The sequence below is a fragment of the Zeugodacus cucurbitae genome, chromosome 5 (assembly GCF_028554725.1).
Source record: "Zeugodacus cucurbitae isolate PBARC_wt_2022May chromosome 5, idZeuCucr1.2, whole genome shotgun sequence".
In the NCBI taxonomy this organism is placed as follows: Eukaryota; Metazoa; Arthropoda; class Insecta; order Diptera; family Tephritidae; genus Zeugodacus; species Zeugodacus cucurbitae.
The window spans coordinates 65,531,105-65,553,106 of record NC_071670.1 but is presented as its reverse complement, the minus strand read 5'-3'; the positions used below and the strand labels follow the sequence as shown (position 1 = coordinate 65,553,106).

The following is a 22,002-nucleotide window of genomic DNA, read 5'->3' as shown; positions in this document are numbered from 1 at the left end:
CAAACGTCAGTTAGGACCACAGATGTAACGAATGCTTTTATTATCTTTCATCTCACCAAATAAATATATATTTATTTTTCAGAATCAGACCATTACGATTTTCTTCCACTCATAAAGCCTTTTGGAAAGCTCAAAAAAGCTGCGTAGAAGTTTTCGACATGCAGTTACTTCCTCAAGTTCTGATATGGTCCTTTTTAGATCAATGCTCTTAAACTATAAAGTCGATAACTGTTTCAACTATTCAAGCAATATCTTTGAAATTCCCACTATATCTGGACTGAAAGTCAGATTAAAGGATGCTAAATTGAATTCGGGTTCAATGTGCGTCGGAAACTCAACTTCTGTCCTATCAACATAGATTTCACTTCAAAGAGGCAGGAAATTTACGACTCTGAATCTGGTAGAAATTTTGAATTTTGACCTTAAGAAAGTCCTCTTTTCAACTGTCATTGATTCTAGCTCTGTAATAAGGAATCGTCTACGACCAATTTCGAACTTAAAGCCAATAGATTTATATGATGTATCTCAAATAAGGAATAGTCTTAAGTATTTATTGTTGTAGACCTGCAACCGACCTACAGTTATTGGCTATATAAGTACATCTGAATCTATTTCCATTGCGTATGCAAGTCGGACAGTGAATTGTAAAACATTTTTGTCGAGTACTTCGCTTGGACCTGCAGACTTCTAACAACAAAGCGCCTGAACAGACTTGATATATATGAGACACTATTTCGTATATTAATAGAAGAAGCAACTTGAAAACATTTTGTAAACAAATCAACCCATAATTTACGAATACCGAAATATTTCGCAAATTCAGCATTAGTAGGCAGTATTGATTTGGACTGAGCAATATGGTTTTAATCTATTTATCGAAGACATGACTTGAGCACAAATTTTCTATGCATCTCAACAACTTTATGTGCATTAACAATCAAATAGATTTGTATATTTGCTGTTTTATTTCTTTATTTGTATGTAAGTGGGTGCGTGTGCTGACAGAAGGTGCAGCGATGATTGATTCGGTATGTTTTTCTGCCAAAATTTCACACCTTATTAATATGAGAATCATAAAAATCAATAGAGCGGGCAGAGCGCAGCGCCTAAAAACCCTCACACAACCGACCCCAACTTCGTTTAAAGTGGCTAAACAATGGTGACCTTCAATTTCGGATACAAAAAGGCGTCAAGAGTCCGTGTCTCTGCAGCACAATGAATCAATGAAGCGATGAAATCGAGAGTGAGTCGACTTCTAAAATAAAAACAATTTTCACGTGAAGCCCATTTTAATGTTAACCAGCGCAATAGATACATTTATATGCTTACATATATATTTACACCCATTCATGTTAACATTTATGCTGGTGATGCTGTGGCACTTCACCACCACTGCAAGCCTGCTGACACTGGTAATTAGCTGGTCTAGCATGCGTTCACCTTTTTCGTATTTACGTGCTAAAAAGTCTCTAACGAGCCAAACCCCAATCGCCGTGGCTACAGGTGTAGTGGCCATTGTTTGCCGGCATTTTTCGCCTTCAACTCGTTTCGGATTATATAAAAATTTATGCAAATATGCGCGCATTAATATATAGGAAAATATACAAAAGTTAGTAGGGGTTCAAACAGCACAGGTTAAGGTGGTCGATTATTTACCCAGTTGGTCATAAGACGCTTATATTTCCAAGGCCCATAAAAATTATGGAGAATCTCTATTCAACTACTAAATGAAGGTGCAGAAAGAAACCTACTCCATTTATGACCTAAAAGTGGTCTCTCTGTCTCTCTCTTACTACTGCTGCTTCTTGTTAAATCTTTGGATATATTCATTCTTAGGGCAACTTTAATCTCACCTAGATCATTCTTTCGAACTATTGTCCTACTAGTGGAGTCCAACCGATGGTTTTAAACCTATTCGGCATGCTTCTCTATCCAATTTACCGAGAAACGAAACTTTACGATCTTTAGACCTAATGAATTCAGCAGCTGAAATTACACAAATTCTAATGTTCTAACAATATTGTGAACATTTTTAATGCTCAATCCGATGAAAGGTTTGATACTAGTGAGGTCCTTACTTTCTAATTTTAACTAGTCTAAAGAGTCAATGTTGCCTACAGCTATGAGAATAACCTTAGGTAGTCTTGTGGTAGTCCAATTTGAAGAAATTTCATTTTTGAAGATAATTACGAAAGAGTGGCATGCTTCGCGGTATCTCGTTTGGGCTCAAGGACATGATAGTTGACAGACTTAACTTCGATACTATTTTAGATATAATTTCCTGGTTCTGTCCAACTTTTTAAATTCCTCATCAGTTTTTATGTGACTGTGGATATTTGGAACCGGCTTTATTAATTCAGTACGATCACCCTAGTAGTAAATAAGATGTGTCTTAAATATTCATGAGATTTTACACAATACCAATGCAAACTATAGACCAAAAGTAACAGCAATTTGTCGATATACACGCGCTGCATGTCAAATTAATCCGCAACAAAAGATTAACTACTTGTTTGCTTGAAAGTGCTACTAATGACTGCCCAGAGGTTCAAAGATGGGAATTTATTAAAAAACATAAATTCTTTTAATTCTTTAGTTCTTTGAAAATTCTATATAGTGAACAGAATTCAATTATCTAATAGAATAGAAGAGAGAGTTCATGCGATCCTTCAGGTGGTGTTCCAGTCCAGCTTTGTTTGAAGAACTCTCTCTTTTTATATGTTTTCTGAGATGAGAGTAATCTATTTGAAGGACCCAGACTTCAATGCAATGCAGACGCAAGATTATAGCAAAATAAAAAGATTTTCCCCTTGAATGCAACCAGGTTATGGTATCTTCAGTTCAGTTCACTGTTCGTTTAGTTTATTTCAGATTTAGGTTCTTCATTTACTCTTTTTTCTTCGGCTTAGAAAAGAACTCGTAAGAGAAGTAAATACAATTTCAGTTGGGAATCTATTTCTCAGAATAACCAGGGCTTAAACCTTAAAGATTTGAAAGAATCGCAGTATCTAACCAATCCGAAATCCTTTAATCCACAATTAGGTCGTGTATTCTCACATTCTGTTTTCATGACATTACCCGGATACGGTCACCGGTTTTGTGACCTTCATTGTCATCATTACAGGTCGGACAAATCTTTTGTTTGGTCTTAAATATTTATTTAATCCAAATTATCATAAATTGAAATCCAACAAATTTTCTATTTGCGAATCGATTAACTGTCAACGCAACGCATCCGAAGAGATTCGTCTTTAGATAAACAGTGCGTGCAAAAGTAAACATACATTCTTATGTATACATAAGAGTATGTATATATGTAAATAAGTTTGTATGTATTTGCTGAAGATTGCTTAAGAAGTTCATGAACTGGGTACCAAATCTGGTCGGCATACAAATAGTACAAGAGAAAATATGTTGAGGCAATAAAGAAAAGCTTGGGAAATTTGTCATGATCAACATTGTGATAGATTTTGTATGGACTTATGTATGTATGTATATTATGATCATATTTATGCTAAAGTATGAGTTTGTGCAAATAAGTATATTTATAAATAATTATATGTGCTTTAGTGAATAGTTTGTAATTTTCATACAGTGATGGGCGCGAAATTGTGAAGGAATTAAGTATTTCGTTTACAATTTTTTCTTTTAAGAATTTTAAGGAAAAAGTTGCGTGAGCTAAAAAAATGAAAAAATATTGCAAAATTTTAAAAATATTTTTTTTTGTAAAAAGGGTTGCCAATTTTTTTTTAATTAATTGAAAAGTATCATACCAGTTACAACAAAAACGCAAACAAAAATTATGTATGAAATTTCATACAATTTACACTTAATTTAGATATTTAACACTACCAGAGTTGCCACTTCTATTTATATTCTATATATATTTTTAGATTGAATGGCTTGCGATAATTTCACAGCGGACTAACTGAGTTCAATTTATGTTATAAACAAGAATATTGTTTAATACGTTTTTTATTAGAGTTGCCATTTAAACATTTCTTACAAATATATAGAGTTTCCATTTGAAATTATATTACAAGTTTTAATCCCAAAGCTTGTTATTTAACAGTAGAGATGTTAATTAAGCAAATTATTGTCAAAGAAAAATTAATATTTTACCAAAATATTTTTTAGAGTTGCCACCTCATAGAAATTAAATAATTTTTTGTAAGTTGTTGTCATGTGCTCAAAATTAATACGTTTAACATATGTAAACAGTATTTATTAGTACCATTTTATAGGGTTGCCACCTAATGCGACCGCAATATGTTATTTCTTCCATTTAGAATTTCAAAAGTAAAAAATTTATATTATTCCGTGTTGGCACCTATAATATAATAAAAATTATATAAGAAAATTGATATATTTTTTTTAATATTATTTAATGGCCACCACTGTACAGACCTCTGAGTACTGTACACACATACAAGTACACCACAGCGTGTGTACTTGTTTTATTGATTAAGCAAACATCAGTTTAGAGCGCAGATCACCGATCACAGATCGAGCATTTACTGAACTTGGCAGCGGAAGATAGCTTTTTAGGCTACGCTTGCCTAAATATATTAGCCCGCGAGTTTTGTGTGTGTGTGTCTGATCGTGTGCTGAGGGAGATGTACGAACTACCTGTCGTTTGAGATTCACGCACTGTCACACTACACCTAGCTAGGTCGAAGGGCTGCTGAAGTGTGTGCGCTGTGGAAATTTTCGGGTCTCAAGAATTGCTAGTTAAACTATTTATGAGCATCATGGGCATATGCAGATTCCGAAATATTTTTTTGTGTATAGGAAATATAGCACATAGCAAATAATGGTTACAAATGTGTTTAGCAATGGGCGGCATAGACTTATTGGCCTATAAATTTGTACGCCACTCAAAGTGAGTTTAACAGTTCACAACGAGTTTGGTACACGGTCAGTTGCCTGATTTAGCTGATCGTCTAATTTTCTTTTCTTTTCGCGTTAAACGGTTTAAATTCGATACTTCCAGTGATTATATAAAAGAGTGTGGTACGATGAAATTGTGCTTGTTACTTGCGGTCTGTGTCCTGGCCACACTGGCGCCACCCACACATGCACTCTTGGGCGCCAAGTTGGCACTTTTGGGTTTGGGTAGAAATTTAATCAGTGGTGGTGGTGGCAACAATGGCGGTGGCGGTGGTGGTGGTTATGGCAGCGGCAACTACAATGGTGGCTACTACGGCCAGCAGAATCGTCCCGTCTACAATGGTGGTTACGGTGGAGGCTACGGTGGCGGTTACGGCGGTAGTTACGGCGGTGGTTATGGTTATGGACGTCAGTCTTACGCCGGCAACTATAATTATGGTGGTTATAGCAACGGCGGTGGTTACAGCAGCGGCAACAGTGGTGAACAAGTCGTGCGTGTCATCAAAGTCATTGTACCCAATGAGAATGTCGGCTCCTCATCGAATTATGCTAGTGGTTACACAGGTGGTTACTCCACTGGTGGTTGGACACCAATTCCAGCGCCGCCACGTGTAGTACCAGTTGCGCCAGCACCAGCGCCCGTACAAACCACTTATTACTCAGCGCCCGCACCACAACCTGTCGTACAAGTGGCACCAGCTCCAGCTCCTGCACCTGCACCTCAACCAATTCAGTATTCCACAAACGTTGCACAATCCTATGAGTACAGACAATCTGCGCCACAGCCCGTTCCAATTCAAGTGCAGGCACCACCAGCTCCTGCGTCAGTACAAACCACTTACATTCCAGCGCCTGCACCCCGTCCCGTCGTACGTGTAATCCCTGCGCCACAACCCGCCCAAGTCTATCAGCCACCCTCGGTTGTGCTGCAACCACCTGCACCACAGCCCATTGCTCCACCCGCTCAACAACAAGAAGTCGTGAAAACCATCCGCATCATTGTCGACGAGGATGCTAACAGCCAGCAAGCCGATTTCAATGGCGTACCAGCTCAAACCTATGGTCCACCACCACCACAGCCACAGCCTGCACCACAACCAGCTCCACAACTCAGCTGGAGCAGCAGCAGTTCATCGGGCGGTTGGAATAATGGTTACAAGAGCGGTGGCATCTGGGAGAAACTCGGCTGTTAGCCAATAGCATTTTAGTTAAAAACCGATCATATTTTTAATTTTATATAGTCTACCCAATTTTCCTGTGTCATACCAAACATTTGTGTTCTCGAAGTGCTTAAAGATTGTTTGTTTACGAATAAAGTTCGATATTCTTTTCGAAGAATGGGTCTTTTTTGGAATTTGTTTGCTTACCTTCGGCTCACATTATCGATTTGGCGGTTTAGTTATCAGTTACTCGCTAATTAAAGCTTGCATTGTTAGATCCAGCTGCGGTGAAAACAGCAACACTAATTCTTATGTCAACAGTGATAGTTCGTTTTTCTCTGCTGGTCATCTCATATTATAGTATTTGCTTTAGATTGGCTTTCAGATTTTCGATAAGTACTCAAATTTTAGTTCGCTTGCTCAAATAAACCCGTGGTATTCCGGAGATCCAAATTCTGAGAATCGCAGTTTTATCACAAACTTAATTTCTACGGAGTTGATGGCAAGCTAGGTCTACCATCAATGAACGCCGCCTCAAATAGTGTATGTTGTTCCGTTCACATACTCCCACCTAATGTCTGTGAATGCGAAGGGACGGATCGCCTATCCTTCAAGATTTTTGGAACCTCCGGAGTACGGAGTCGTTTTCCTGACTCGGGAGATTTTTATTACCTTCGAGATGAATTCCACTGATCTGAGAAAAAGTTTCAGCGATCCGACCGATGTTTTCGCGGTGCTCATCTAGCGGTCCTGAAGCGATTCCAAGTCCTTCGAATAGATATCCGTTCCCAGTTTTAGTATGATTTGACGAACATTTTTGTTCGTCCGTGTGCGGAACTAAGCCTCCAGAATCTTTCATCATCCTCCATCCCGATACGACATTCTGACACTTTAATCCCTCTTCCTCTTACAACGCGAGCTTGGTATCGACTATGGCGGAGTTCTAGTTGCTTAAATATAACCTAAATTACCTTATACAATATCCGGCAGCTCACATTAATAGTTTTATTAATCCACACATGGTATACCCTTGATTACCACGCTTCTGTGTACCTAGGTCAGTATGTGACAATCAAAGCAACTGAACCGCCAAGGTGCACAGAACTCATTAAGCGTCGAAGCACAACAAATTGCATCCGTTATTTAATTGATCATGAAGAATATTTGCGATAATTGCATTTGAGGTTAGGTTTGCACTTAAGCGCCGCTCTTATATAAATGTGACAACTCCGAAAGACTTCTTTATTCGGTCAGAACAACTTCAAAGAAACGACTGACAAAATGATGACACAACAGCAGAATAAATTTGAAGTATTGCGGTTTTTGGTGCTGCTAATTTTGTTAGTCACTGAGCTACAAGCTGGCACGGTACGCGAGAATGGCGCGCAACCAGGCGACCAACGAGCTCACGGATCAGGTGGTGGCGCACCAAATGGTGGGTTAGAATGTAGATACATCCAAAAGAGTTTGATTCCTCTTTACTTAAATATTTATAGACTACGGTCCAGCTATAAAAATCACTTCGAGCGTCTTACAGCTGTCGAAGTCAATGGAGGGCAGCACCGCTTTAGGTAATCTGGGTTTGGAGCACCATGAGACCACGCTTGAGCATCCTTGGCCGATCACAGGTAGTTATCAATTGCCTGCCGCGCAAACTGTTTGGCTGGAATTTCCCGCAAATCATCAACCGGACTTCCATTTGATTGCCGTACCAGATGTAAGCAATCATCAGGATCACTTTCCTCAACCGCATGCTGGCGGTACCGGTGTTAGTGGCGTCTCCGATGAGTCCAGCTCCACTTTATCGACTGGGTTACATACTCAAATCATAAGTAGCGGTAAAGGTGTGACTCATATTAGTGATAATCTTGATTTTGGTGATGTTGGCGTGGAGAAAGCCAAGGCTACTCGCCGTACATCTTATGGTAGATAAGTGGGGAGTGCTTTTAAAATGTGTCTATGCATTTTATTCCATATAAAAAATATATGGCAACGCTATGCAATATTTTCTAATAAATTACATTTTGGTATTAAATTTTGTTTCAAAATATTATTAAAATCTGAGTTAAGTGGCAACTCTTTAAAAAAAAAACTCTGAATCAACGGTGTTCAAGTGAAAGGTCAAACAAGGTTAAAAATCCATCTTTAGATAAAGTGAGGTCAAACTAGAGGTCAATGGAGGTCAAACTAAACATAGAGGTTAAACTTTCGACAGCGACCTTTCAAGACAATAATAATCATAGATGAATTCTAATGAGCAGTGGTGTCTTAATCGACCCATTCTTGTTAAAGTAAACTCTATTAATTTTTATATTTTTTATTTAAAAAAAAAACAAGAAATATATATTTACATACTACGATTATTACAAACTCCATTTCATATAATATAAGGCTAATAATACTGTCCCAAATACACCACACAGATCGCTTTTTTAATTAAAATTCGCCGAAATTAGAAAAATACGCGGACACACGCATATAAGACTCACTCGAACCTTTCACCATTTTCCCATTCCTCAGCACAAACTCAATACAAGCCTTTCTGCTCATCGTGCTTGTGTTCATACAAAGTGCTGTAACTGAACGCGCCTTTGCCATGATCAATACCCACGACGGGCTGGTGATGATAGTCATCGTGATAATCGCCATGGAAGTCCAGCTTATCCAAATACTCATGACCACCAAAGTCGGCCACATGTGCGACCTCTTCGTGATGCTCTGAAGCAGCACCCTCAGCCTCCTCGTACTCCTCAGCGGTGGCGCCATGATCCTCCGCATAGTCAGCAGGGAAATTTTTCGGGTCCAGGTGATCGCCAGCCGCGCCCAGCGACTCCAAGTGGCCGTCAGCGCTGCTGAAGTCATGCTGCTCCACCGTTTCACTCAATTTGGGCAGCTGCAATTGGCTGACGGCCTTGGCGGCACTTAAGAGGCCAGCATGATTGCCCAGTGGTCCAGCATTGTAGATCGCCGATTGGATACCTTGAACTTCCAAGTCGTTGCTGTAGGGCACATGTAAGGCAGAGGCGGCAGAGGTCGCACAGCTGATGGTCAGCAAAATTGCGCAACCGAACATTTTGGCGAGCAGCAAAGACATTTGGTTTTCTTTAATGGAACCGGGTTTTCTTATTGCTGTTAAATTTTCAAATTTTCCGTTTATCACACACTTTCTTTGTTCGCTTTTTATTATTGCTAACGGTTGTAATGCTGCTATCCAACTAATTTCTCACATCCAACTCGGCGTGGTTTATATAGTATGGAAAGCGGAGAGTTGCTTTGCCGCCATAAAGTAGCCAATCGATATGGGAGCGTACAACTTCTTTGCATTTGCACTTTTGTTGCGCCGGTCTTTCTTTTCTTTCTTGGGATATGCAGACATTGTCGATTTGCCTGTGGAGATACCAAAATACGCCTATGGACGTATGAATATCTACACTCTGTTTAAAAAGGAACCCGAAATTTAGTTGAAAGACACAATTCAACGAAATTTTTTTTTTCATAGACGGAAACCTTTATTGCATGAATAATTCGGTCCTTTGTCCAGTCCAAGTAAGGTAAGGTCGTATTCTTTTTAGAAGAGACATGCTTAATCTTGAGTTTTTTAAGATCGTATTCGATCGAATATCTAGTAGAACCAGAATCTTATCATTTCATATACTTCTTTCTTTAATCCCATCATTATTCTATTCGAGGGACTTAATTCAAACCATCCGTAGCAGCTTTAGTGAAACTTTCATCTACACTGGGAACATCCATCTCGATCTACTTATAAATATAACTTTTTTCATAAGTTTATTCCGAGGAACTTTTGACACAGAGAGTTTCATTTCAAGCGTGCGTTGTGGTTTTAAAACAAATAGTTGCTCTACCAAAATTTTGATTTACTGTTATTTTTATAGATGTTCATTGTATATGGATATTTATTACTTTTTCAGGAAAACTTAACCTATTTCCACAATTGTGGTTTGAACTTGTTTCTTGTGGCAGCCTTTTGGGTATTATATGACCGAATTTTTATGTATATTTCTTGGGTAATGCGGATGCTTTCGCTTGAGTTCAATGAACAATTTACAATGGGTGATTTGGTTGTTTGGATTTGGGGAAGTGTGAGGTACAGGTTTTAAAGCGTCTGGGAGTGTCTCCTATTTTTTTAATGTCTTTCAAGTTTAAAATACACATGTGAAGCTTGAGTCGTCTTTAGAGAGTTAGTGGATATCATAAAATATATTAAGATCTCTACTAGAGACAGCTAAAAATTAGTTCTAAGCTAAAATTATATAATTTTGGAGTTTAACTCGAAAACTCTTCAACAACCTGCCTTGAACTTCACTTTGTTAGCGGTTTATGAAAATTAATTTCTGGATTTCAACTGAATACAATTTTACTTCCTTTAAAATTTGACCACATGACAATATTACACTACGAACTCGAGTTTATTTTTAGTGTTTATGGTTAAACACTACTCATAAAGTTAACTTTACCATACAAAAAAGTTTAAAAATATAAAATATCTTAATTATTCATAAACTCAAACTCTTGAACTCGAGTTTATCATTAAACTCTAACATGTTTAAACAGGCCAATGAAAACTATACGTAATTGTTCATATTTCCTAAACTCGAGTTTATCGTTAAACCCTATTCATAAACACAGAGTTTACCATACAATAAAATTTAAAATTTTAATTAAGCTTTAGAATGTTTAAATGTGCTAATGAGCTTAGTAATTGTACTTCACCTCAAAATCTTAAACTCGAGTTAGTGCAACTATTTCTATTGAAACTTCTGAAATATAATAATGAACCTTCGACATTCTAATGACCTGTCACGAGATTACCACACACTAAGGGAACTGTTCATATAATAGGTCTGACGCAACATAGCAGTATTATCAATAGTAAAATACCCAATTCTGCATTAGTCCTTCAAAACATATCCTTGGACAACCATTTGCACACTGAAAAGTGAAAGTATGAAAGCCTGATTACATTACAATTTCCTTAAATTACCCAACTCATTCAATAACAACAACAACAAACAAAGATGTGTGTGTGTGTTATCTGAACAAATTTTATTCGGCATATTAATTGTAGCAAATCGAATGGATAATCAAGCCAAATGGAGGCGAATACAATAAAGCAAAGCACAAAACATCAGCATTCAATGCGCGGCAAACACCTGTCCAGCGGCTCGGCTCAGCCGACTCGTTGACACAATAACACGAATTGTGTTTGTTTGCCACAAATCCTGTCTGGCCGCCACAAGCGCCAAACGCTTCAGCCGCATCATACGCGGCGCTTCCTTGTACGTTTCGAGTGTGTAGTTTATGAGTAACTGTATGTTTGTATGTATGTATGTTTATGCTCATTTGGTGGATTATGTACACAGATGCGGAAGATTGCACGCGGCCGTTGCAACAATCACGATTCAATGAACAAACTGTTATGAATTCGCACAAACCAGTAGAGGCGACAAAGCCAAGTAGCTACATACGACAAAGAGTTGCTAATGTACGAGTAATATGCGCGCCTATTGGCATAAACATATGGATATATGCTATATATTGAAATATATAAGTAATATATATAGTCGGGAATATGGCAAATGCATATATGGTTTGGCACAGTTATGTTCGTCCCAATAGTAGTGGGCGCTAAAATGTGTATTAATTTCATAATTTTCTCTGCCACACTACAGTGGTAGGTATTGAAATAAGACCACCTTTTGAATAGGTCTACGAGCTTTAAGACATTAGATCAATAAAACTTTTCAGAATATTTTTGTATAGAAAATTATATTTTTTCAAGAGGCTAGGCCCTTGGATATAAACTTTTGAGGAAGTAAGTTCGAACATATACAAAGAGTATGGATACAGAATTTTCACTGGTACATAACGGACTGGTTGAAGTACTATCCCGCTTCGTGGCAACCAAGTTGGGGGACGAGAACCTGTCGAAGCAGGTTCCAACACTTTGGTAGCACCATGCTGAAATTCATCGAGATGTTGAGATTAAATGGGTCTCGGAATGGTTTTAAAAGTAATCCTCATTATAGTTTAATCGGAATTCGAATAAAAATATGTTCGGATTTCATTTCTGAATCGACTTTGAAACGCCTGATTGCTTGTGCTCATGGAATTGAATAAGGAGTCAATATATAGTACAAAATTATGAACACAGTCTTCAGAATCTTGAAAGAAAACTAAGAAAACTGAGTTTAAGAGATGAAATTGAATATGCTAAACTATCTTATATATTTCCTTTAAAAACTTTTATAATAATACCCCCGGTATATATAGATATCAGATTTTAATTTGCGTGGAAAAATAATATGGAATTTGATCACCGAAGAATTCGGAGAATCTTTGAAAACGTTCAGACTGAAAGACTGACAAGGAATTTTGAAAATAGATTGAAGTTACGGAGTAGAGAAGGATATCGATTCACTTTAAGCATCGACACCAGAATTATATGCCTTTCGCTAAAATTCAAAATAGACTCATAAATTTAATAGAAAGTCTTTTCCGTATCAGGAATATACTGTGACATTTCAAATAGTTTTTGAAAGCGAAGAGACATTTTTTTCTTCAAATTAAAATACCTTATCTTCGAGGTGTTCACATTTCGATACACACCACTGTATATTTTCAAGCAGACGAAAATTCGCGCAAAAACAAAAGCAAAGAAAAAATCAACAACAACGAAGACCATGTCTACTTGCGCTTCGGTCATAGCATCAACGATCCATTACTGGCACATTAGTGCACGTCTATAACAAGTAAAGTACAACAAGACATAGACCCGGTGCACCTACTTATCGACTATGGCGTAGCAAAACAGATAACGCAAACCACAAAGCAATGAACATAAATATCACAGAGCGGGAATCCCAAAATGAAAAGAGTATATCAAAAAATAATAAAAAAATAGTGTTGTGGTTATTATTATTGTAGTTGTTTTTGTTATTGTTGCTATTATTTTTCAACCGCAAGCATGCATACTAATTGTTTAAGTGAATTCTGCTGTTTACACCTCATACAACAACAATGTACGCAACTTCATCATGCACATGTTAACAATAGCAACAACAAAGAGAGCATATTCATTCGCAAAGCTAAGATGCACCAAAGAAAAACAAAATCAATGTAAAGCAGTAAGCAACAAAAGTGAATTTGTTACATTAATTTTATTTTTATTTCATTTCATTTCGCTTTCTTTATAGAATTGAGCAATATTTCTTGTCGATCATTAAGTATTACCGCATCGCTTCTGTCTATATGAGCGTTTTTGCCACGCATGGAAAATCTGTTGAAAATGAAAAGAAATTCACAGAAAATGTTTCAAATGAAATTTATGCTCTCGTCAGACGCTTGATATGGCAGTGTTATTTGTTAGGGTGTTCCTGAAATTTAGAGGAAAATATGGTTTTCTATAAAAAATTTGTGGACGATATTTAGAGCCAAAAGTATTTATCTACTATGATCTCCTCCTTCTTTCAAAGCAATAAACTGATTTGAACAAAATTTTGGAGTTGTAGATGTCTTTTGAGAATCACAATGGCTTCTTATTTGATTGTAATATGAACTTCGTGAGACCTCGTTATGTTCTGAGACCGTTAAACTCATTGTGAGAAATACCAAAGCCACGCCTTTTAGGTTTTCAAATATTAAAAGCTCTTTCTAAATAACGTACTTTGTTTTTCTCCTCTGCCAGCTTCATCTACATGCTGTCTGTCTTAATCTATTGGAGCAACAGCTGATTATACACTTATCTCGTATTTGTCTCTAATTTGCTTTCAAAAGAACCCAAATTCTTCTATAAGCATTTGATCGCGAGTAAATTAAAGAAACTCCAAAAACTTCCCACCCTTATAATTTTCACTTTTTCTATTTTCTTCGCGCGTTATAAGGGGTAATTAAACATAAATGTAATCGTCATAAAAGTATTTGTGCACACATTATTGAAATTTATACGTGCTCTTCGGTTCGTTGCATCGCTATAAATCCACAAGAAAAGTGGGTAAGTTGGTCGACGATTGCATCAATAAATGAATGATGGTTCCGCTGCGTTGATTGCAATACTTTTTTTTGTTGTTATATTTCGCACACATTAAGTAATATTCGCAAAAATGAAGACCACATGGGGGTTTAGTAGCTATTAAATCGTAGCCAGAAAGAGTCATTGATGCTAAAGTTGTAGGTCTTTTGACGACATAAGAGATAATAAAGAATATGCATAAGCTAAGTGAGAATTAGAAATCAAATGTATATGCGAAAGAAATCGAAATAATTTGGGTAAATAGCCTTGATTTTTTTAAATTAAACCTGTTTCTTAATGTGTCACATAAAGTCAGATATCGAAAAAGAACGCTCTCGCTCCAATATCATCAGACTGGAAACGAGTTGGCTCGCCTCTGTTCTCTTGCGGTCTAATACCCATGGGCTGAGTGATCTCGGTTAGTGCTGGTCAGCAATCAATAACTCTACCGTTTCGAGACCCCTCTGGGACTATTTAGAACGCAAGAGGTCTATGGAACTACTTACTCTCAGTAAGCTTCAAGAATCCAGAAATGTAGCGGTTTTAACGGTTCACTTTTCAACTGGTATATAGACAGTCGATCAATTTTAACGACACCAATTGTCATATTTTCGAGGAACCTGTAGAACTAGCTGCAATCGATATTACCTGTCTTAACTTATTTGAGAAAGGCTCAAAGGGCTTCGCTGATATTTGAGACTACCTTGATCCATATTAATATTAGAAACCAAAATATTCCCATTCAAGGCACACATAACTTAAAAAAATATATATTCTCAAATAAAATATTTAATGTAAACTAGAAAAATTTCTAAATTATGCCTTAGAAGACTCACAAGCACCACACGACTTTTGCGGACTTGTATGAGTCGAAGTAGCATTCATTCCGTACGGCTCCTCCGCATTTACCTTCAGTACGTATAAGCCCTGTATATTTGTCGGTGTCGCAAAGCCCATCGGATATTCCGCACCCTGACAACGTCCCTGCTCCAGCCGTAAAAGCGAGGTGCAAGGTCTAGCCAGAAAATTGTACTCATTACCCGGATACACGGACTCCAAGTAATACTGCCAAGAGCGTTGATGCGAGCAAACGGCATCGTAGCAACCATTCTGTATGGGAAAACGGCCATCAACGAAGAAATTCGCATGCGCCGTCGGCGAGGCCTGACCGGCAATGCCGGCATTAGTGTATATGATGTCAACGAACGCAGCATCACTGGCCGAAAGCGTCGACAGCCTTTGGCCATAATCAAAGCACGCTCCAGCCGGATCGAAGCCCGTGACACGCGGTAATCGCCTACCCGTTAGGCGTGTATAATGTCTCGCTGTGGCGCCAACGATTTGTGCACCCAAACTGTGACCCATCAAATGTATATTTTCCAACGGCACTACTTCTGTAAAATTCACCAGTGCGATTGCAAGTAGTTGCCCGATGCGGTTCGTGTTAAGCGCAGACCACGAGTAGAGCGTTTGTATGTAGCGACCCACATCGATGCTCTGTGGGTTGGGGAGTATCTTTGTTTGAACAGATTTAAAATATTACGATTCCTTTTCGCTTACCAAGAAATTTGTATCGCCACGACAATGGTAGGCTTTGCCGACGCCCTCAAGCACATCATTCGAAGTGTTGGCATTGGTGAGCCAACCCGATGACGCGATAACTACCTTTTTGTTAATGTCGAAATCGGGATCGTCCAGTACTCTTCGCAGTTCTTTTATCGGATACTGTCTTACATCACAAGCTGTGCGCACCTGTATTGATATGTCTTCAACGTCCGGTATATCCTTCGGTCTCGGTCTGATGGCATCCTCTTGCAACAGTGCTGAGCCTGTAATGCAAGAAAATATTATGTAACGGTATGGGAAGAAGAAATTAGTCCCAACGGCCGGTGGTTTGAGATTTTTTGAGGTAAAATGTTAAACTCGGGTCCCTAATCAAATGAAGTTCTTTGATTTCAACCGCAGTTTAAAAAGAACCCATTTATGAACTTGCCATTCTTGGGTTTTGTAGTTTCTCTTAACCATCTGGCCAAATTTCATCATGCTCTTCTACTCACATATTACGTTCGTTGCGGCCGAGCTAATTTGCGATGGAAATCCCAGCACCATATTCGTAATATATCTGAAATAATAGTCCGCCGTCAATTGATTCCCATAAGCTTGCGCGAGTCCAGCTGCGATATCGCGTGCCGATCTATAAATATCCAACAAAGATATATCCAAAGCATGTGTGTCATCTAACGGTATCACATCTGCGAAGCACGACTTCTCTATTACAACAACAACGAACAACAATCGAAAGAATTTCATTTTGTTTTGTAGACGAACACCAAGTTCCATAGAAGTTCTATGCGCAGTGGACCAGCATTAGCGCGTTTCTGACACTGACACTCGTCCTAGTCGTCAATTTATAAGCTCATAGCGGTATTATCGGCAAGTGGGATCGCATAAATTTTACTTTATTACTGTTGGTATTGAGACAAATTGTAACAGTGTCAAATGGGCGCTCATTAATTATATGCAAAGAATATGGACGAAGTTTAACGTCTTCTCATATCTATATGGAGTGCTGACGTGAAGGTGTTTGGGTGCAACCTTTCAGGTATGCGCTTGCTAATTATGAAAAGCCTACTTGGTTGAACTAGTTTGGTGATTAGCTGGATTTTCTTTTTGCAGTTTTACGATTGCTATTTGTTAGCTTTATGTTTAATAGACGGTTTGCGATATTTTTTTTTGGTTAGGCTGTTAAGCTTTTATATTGTATTGTTGTTCTTTTGAAGACATTTAAATGAAAATGAAATATATCTATATAAAAGTAAGTTAGGGGTGTCGTAAAATGCTGAAGTCAGTGAACTTGTGGAACATCAGAAAAATTGGAATTTTACTTAAATCTTACTCTAGATGGCGCTATTGTGCAACTTTTGTTATTTTGTATGGAATATCATCAATAAATAGTTTCTTCTACGGATTTTAAGGCTGAATAAACTATTTTCTGCTTCTTTTTCATTATAGTAAGCAGAGATATGATGTTACAATTAAACTATTAGGTCTACAACTTTGCTTCCGCCGTTTTCCAATAGATGTCTCTAGGGTCAAGCACTGGTCGATTAAATAGATTTAATCGTTTTATATCGATCTTGGACATTTGTGTCAACATTAACCCAATAAAATATTGTAGAGAAATATTGTAAATTGTAGAGATCTGTTTGCATCCCAAACTTATTCTCAACTGAAAATGTCACTTTTTGAGCCGAATTCTCGACATTTGCGGGAAATTTTGCTTTTCTTTTTTAATTCCAAGAAAAGTGCGGCTGAGGCTCATCGACATTTGTAACCGTTTTTATAAAAAAAATTCTTAAATTTACAAAAAAAAAAACGGCGGAAGCAAAGTTAAAATTTTCAACAAGGAACACCCTGATGTTCATATGTAAATTCAGAATTAGTTCATGACCTAAGGCAATTAGTGAAGAATGTAAATGCATATACTTATTTTACTGTCTATTATAAAGAAATCTCTTTAATCATAGTATATATTTTTCAAGCTCATGTTCACCAAATAAAAAAGTATACCCTTAAAATTATTAGCTTAATTAGTCAATTAACCCAGCTTGTTGGAAAGGTATACTTTACCTCAAAATGTCTCTTGAAATCTTAGTAGACAAAGTGAGCAGGATATATGTTAAATTTATATTCATATATATGATATTTTTTACAGATTTCCTCATAAGTGTCTTCTTTTAAAAAAATAAACACATTAAAAAAATCTCTTTGTCCATGAATCATTCCGCGAATCCTCAGGGAATCTTTTAGGGATTTATATAAAAACAAAAAATGATTTCAAGAGGATTTTAATTTCTGCCTTATGCTAACGGATCTATTTTCGAAATCATTGTTTTATTCTGCAGCTCCTGATCGACTTAGGTTTAAAGGGTGGCGCTCTCAACAGATATCGCCGGTTTTCTGATGCTCTGATCCACTGTGATCAGAATGATTGTAATAGGGTGAAGCCATGATTCAATTATAAAAGGTTTGGTAAGTAGTGACATCGAAAATTTGACACTGCGTTACAAAAGGTTGTAATTGCAAAGGAAAGAAAAAAAGGGAAAAAATTATTCGCTTTTTTTGTGAACATAGTTAAAAATATATTTTAAGTAGTGTAAAATATACTACTATTCTCGATCCAAAATTAATAAGTAGTATAAAAATATGTCAGATTTTCTTCTAATAATGGTTTGAATTTTTATTTTTTGTATAGGTAAGTCACGTCCAGTGCAAAGAGTTAATACCTATTTAATATTAATAGTCATAGATAATAGTATATTTAAAATTGTTCTCTATGAAACAAACATTTAATTTTATTTTCGGAAATTAGTATTAACAATTTATAATAAATCATCAGACAGCTACGAACAGATTAGTATGGCAGAAGTTGACCTACTATTATGCTTTCGCTTCAATTGAAGCGCTAGGAAGATTCTAACAATGAATAAATAACTTTGATTGATTACATGCTCTTTGATCGAGAGAGTTACAAAAACAGGTAGAGTTGAGGATATAGTCCCAATTTCCTTCTGTGAAATAAACAATTGTGAAAACAAAGAAGTACGATTGGAAATTTAGTAGTTGACTTGTGCCTATTTAACTATATTAGTTATCTCCTTCAAACACTATTTTAAACACGTTCTTGTTATAATATGCCCTTTTAACTATCTTAAATTTGTATTCATCACTTTTCTGCCTTCTATTTGAAATTAACTCGCTGTCACATTGGTCTTTATCAGAGTCCATCCTGGACCATCGACTGGAATTTCTTTGGACTATAGATTAGTTTTATTAGTTTATCTGGAATGGGACATGTTTTAAATTCATTAAGTCAAATAAAGAGATGAGCAATTCGATATATGCAATTGACTAAGAATAATACAGAAGCGGATAAAAGATTTTTTTACTAAACCATTTCATTTTATCAAACAATTTTTCCGTTTGCGCAATGTAAAAATCAAATGTCAATCAAAAATATTCGAAAAAAAAAAAACAGATATAAATGAAACAGTATTTGACTACCCCTTGTATTGATAAAATCTGCTACTAAATACAAGATTTTGAACAACTTTTTCAAGATTTTTCGAAAAAAAACATTATTGTTTTGCTAACGCAGAAGGGTTGTCAAAAAGAGTAAGAAAGCTGTTTACTTATCAAACCTTTTATAATTGAATCATGAGGTTAAGCTATATATATAATAACTTTTCTTAATATCATATTTTTGATGATTTGGTATTGATCCAAAAGAAACATGGATCTGAATAAATTGTAATCACTCAAACTGAATTTTGACTACTACTTGAACTACTACTACTTGAAAAAAACATACAACGCGGTTAAAATTTAAGTTTAGTTCTTGAACAATAGTGATTAAATTTGCTCGAAGGAATAACTGAGAAACAGATAAGAACATTTTTAGGCTCTTTGTAATAGAAATAAGGAACACTAATTTAAGAGATTTTCTACCAAATCTCGTAAGATAATTAAAAAATATTTATATATGAATTATTTATTGGCTTACAATAAAGATTACTTCTTCAAAAACCTTTTCGCAGCTAAAGCGCCATCTGTTTCCTCATCATTGTGCATACTCTGTTTACAGCCTAAGCTTAAAACTATAATCAGCATAGCTCACGTACTAAAATGATTTCATTTACGAGTAACTATTTTTAATTGAAAATTATTAGTTTAAGTTTTTTTCATTATATCTCTTTCTATCGACATTTATAAATGTACCATATGAACAGCGCAGCAATAAAATCGTTCCACATACAATATGTTTGCATATACATAGATACTTACATACAAATGCATAACCCGGATTTTTATTATGATGTGGGTACTTACAGAAAATTAATCGGCTAATTATATTGTTGCGTTTAATGACTGACCTTGAGTGTGAAAAAAGTGTTTTCATGTATTTGAAGCACTTTTATGAACACATTTAAACATGCACGAGTATATAAGGAAGTATATAAGATATTTATGTAATGTAATCAAGAAGATTCTTTTATGGGATACTTTAAATAAAGGTTTTATTTACATAAATTACTTAGTAATGGTAGTAAAGAATTGTCAGTAAGAGAGAATCATTTGTAAAAGTGTAAAAGAACTTATTGTATGTAATGTGATGCTAATCAGAACATTAAAATTTTTAGTAAGTTTTTTTTGACACCAAAGATTATAGTTAGTATAAAGAAGCATTTAAAGCTAAACAATCAAACATGTACGTAATTCTCTGCATACAGCTAGAGATAATTAAAAAAATAACTTTTAAAATATAAGAAGTGTGTTCAAAAAATAACGGGAATTTTAGTTTATATTTTTTCATTCGTCTCAAAAATGGTCCCCATTCAATATTATTTAGGTGCCAGCGCTTCTTCCAATCGTCGATACACTTCTTAGACTCTATTTTTGGTATAGGCTTTGGCTCTTTCATCGATTTCTCTTACGCTTGTAAAACTACAGTCCTTTAAGGTTTTTTCCATTTTTGGAACTTAGAAAAAGTCACACGGAGTCATGTATGGCGAATATGGAGGCTGGGGCATTGATAAAAATTTGACAATTGAATTCTCCAAATCAGGTTTAAATTTAACAATTCCCGTTATTTTTTGAACACACCACGTATTTATTAAATCAGTTTTCAAACTATTTTCTTTCCCTTAAGGAGACTTCTTTCAAGAAAACATAATTTATGTTATCCGCTCCTACTTCTTTCACTGCATCTCAACATGTTTATCAAAATTCTGAAAGATCCTTTGGAACAAGAGAGAGAGAGAGAGAGAAATAGAGCGTATTTCGGATACAGTCCTTCATGGATGACATTTGCATAATCCTCGAGGAGCAAGTGATCTGGTGTCTATGAGTTACAGAAATGAATGTCAACTGCCAATCATGCTGCCTTATACCCTATCCTCTGTCCGGTGCTCCCACTTGCAGATACGTAGGTTCGCTGAAGATCACGAGCTCATTCTTATCGGTCCTGTGGCTGTGGCCGCCGCCATAAATTATATGTCATCTATTTTCTCTTTATCCCTCTATGTAGAGAGTTCTATATAATATGGATCCCAGATTGGGATGAAGCCTTTCCATGTATCCTATTATCGAAAAAATCGGCACTTTTTCAAACAAAATTCCTTTAGATTCTAAAATCAAATCCAGTGTTACAACACCCATCTAGTATGCGCCTAAACCAATATTTGTTCAAAATAAATATTTTTATTTGCGTTAAAGCTTACGTTTATCCGCTGGTTAACAAGTGAGAATGTCGCAGCTTTGAAAATGTTGCAATTCACTCCAAATAGTACGTGTGTCGCACACCCAGTGCGCGTACTTAATAACTCGCTACTGTCGTCAGCGGCGCCGCCGCATTGGTCAACATGAAAATGCTGCAATCGGCCGCATTCGCAGCAGGGAGGTGTCAGGCGTTTGCGCATACTTTAGAGCCGCAAAATTGCTCAATTTTAACACTTTACATTTGCGTACATAATTCTATTTGAAATCGAAATAACAAAGTGATTACAATTGTAAAATAAATGTGCATGCACATCCGCTACTGAGCGCTAATACGCGACGGCACAGTGGGTTGCTGGAGGCAATAACTGAAACAGAAAATAATTGAAAATAGTTTTTTGAAACCAATATTTTTTTGAGATTTAACACCTTCCTTCTCTGACAGTTATTCGCGTATTTAGTTTTATTTTTCTTGTAAGTTGATCTCTCTCATATATTTAGAGCAATTTTTATGCACATACAACACATAGGCCGACGTTGAATTCATTTATTCCATGCCAACACGTCCACAAAAGTAATATTAAAAATGAGTCCTTTACAAACCTAATAAACAGTAAATGTATGTGTAGGTTTAACGCACCAAAC

General features: G+C 36.4%; 4 protein-coding genes across 4 annotated transcripts; 2 read left to right on the top strand and 2 right to left on the bottom strand.

Moving 5' to 3' along the window:
• Nucleotides 1-4,865: 4,865 nt before the first annotated feature.
• LOC105213850 (skin secretory protein xP2) lies at nt 4,866-6,228 on the top strand. The gene has a single exon (XM_029041401.2). It carries the CDS (start codon nt 5,019-5,021, stop codon nt 6,081-6,083), a length of 1,065 nt encoding a protein of 354 aa, XP_028897234.1. The 5' UTR covers nt 4,866-5,018; the 3' UTR covers nt 6,084-6,228.
• Nucleotides 6,229-6,697: 469 nt separating this feature from the next.
• LOC105213851 (uncharacterized) lies at nt 6,698-8,204 on the top strand. Its single transcript, XM_011186944.2, has 2 exons — nt 6,698-7,485; nt 7,547-8,204. The coding sequence occupies exons 1-2, from the start codon at nt 7,332-7,334 to the stop codon at nt 7,981-7,983; spliced, it is 591 nt and encodes a 196-aa protein (XP_011185246.1). The 5' UTR covers nt 6,698-7,331; the 3' UTR covers nt 7,984-8,204.
• Nucleotides 8,205-8,351: 147 nt separating this feature from the next.
• LOC105213782 (uncharacterized) lies at nt 8,352-9,254 on the bottom strand. Its single transcript, XM_011186837.3, has one exon. It carries the CDS (start codon nt 9,142-9,144, stop codon nt 8,578-8,580), a length of 567 nt encoding a protein of 188 aa, XP_011185139.1. The 5' UTR covers nt 9,145-9,254; the 3' UTR covers nt 8,352-8,577.
• Nucleotides 9,255-14,820: 5,566 nt separating this feature from the next.
• On the bottom strand, nt 14,821-16,769 carry LOC105213852 (vitellogenin-2-like). The gene is made up of 3 exons (XM_011186946.3): nt 16,140-16,769; nt 15,643-15,911; nt 14,821-15,579 (listed from the first exon to the last, which is right to left on the bottom strand). Exons 1-3 carry the CDS (start codon nt 16,420-16,422, stop codon nt 14,899-14,901), a joined length of 1,233 nt encoding a protein of 410 aa, XP_011185248.2. The 5' UTR covers nt 16,423-16,769; the 3' UTR covers nt 14,821-14,898.
• Nucleotides 16,770-22,002: the final 5,233 nt, after the last annotated feature.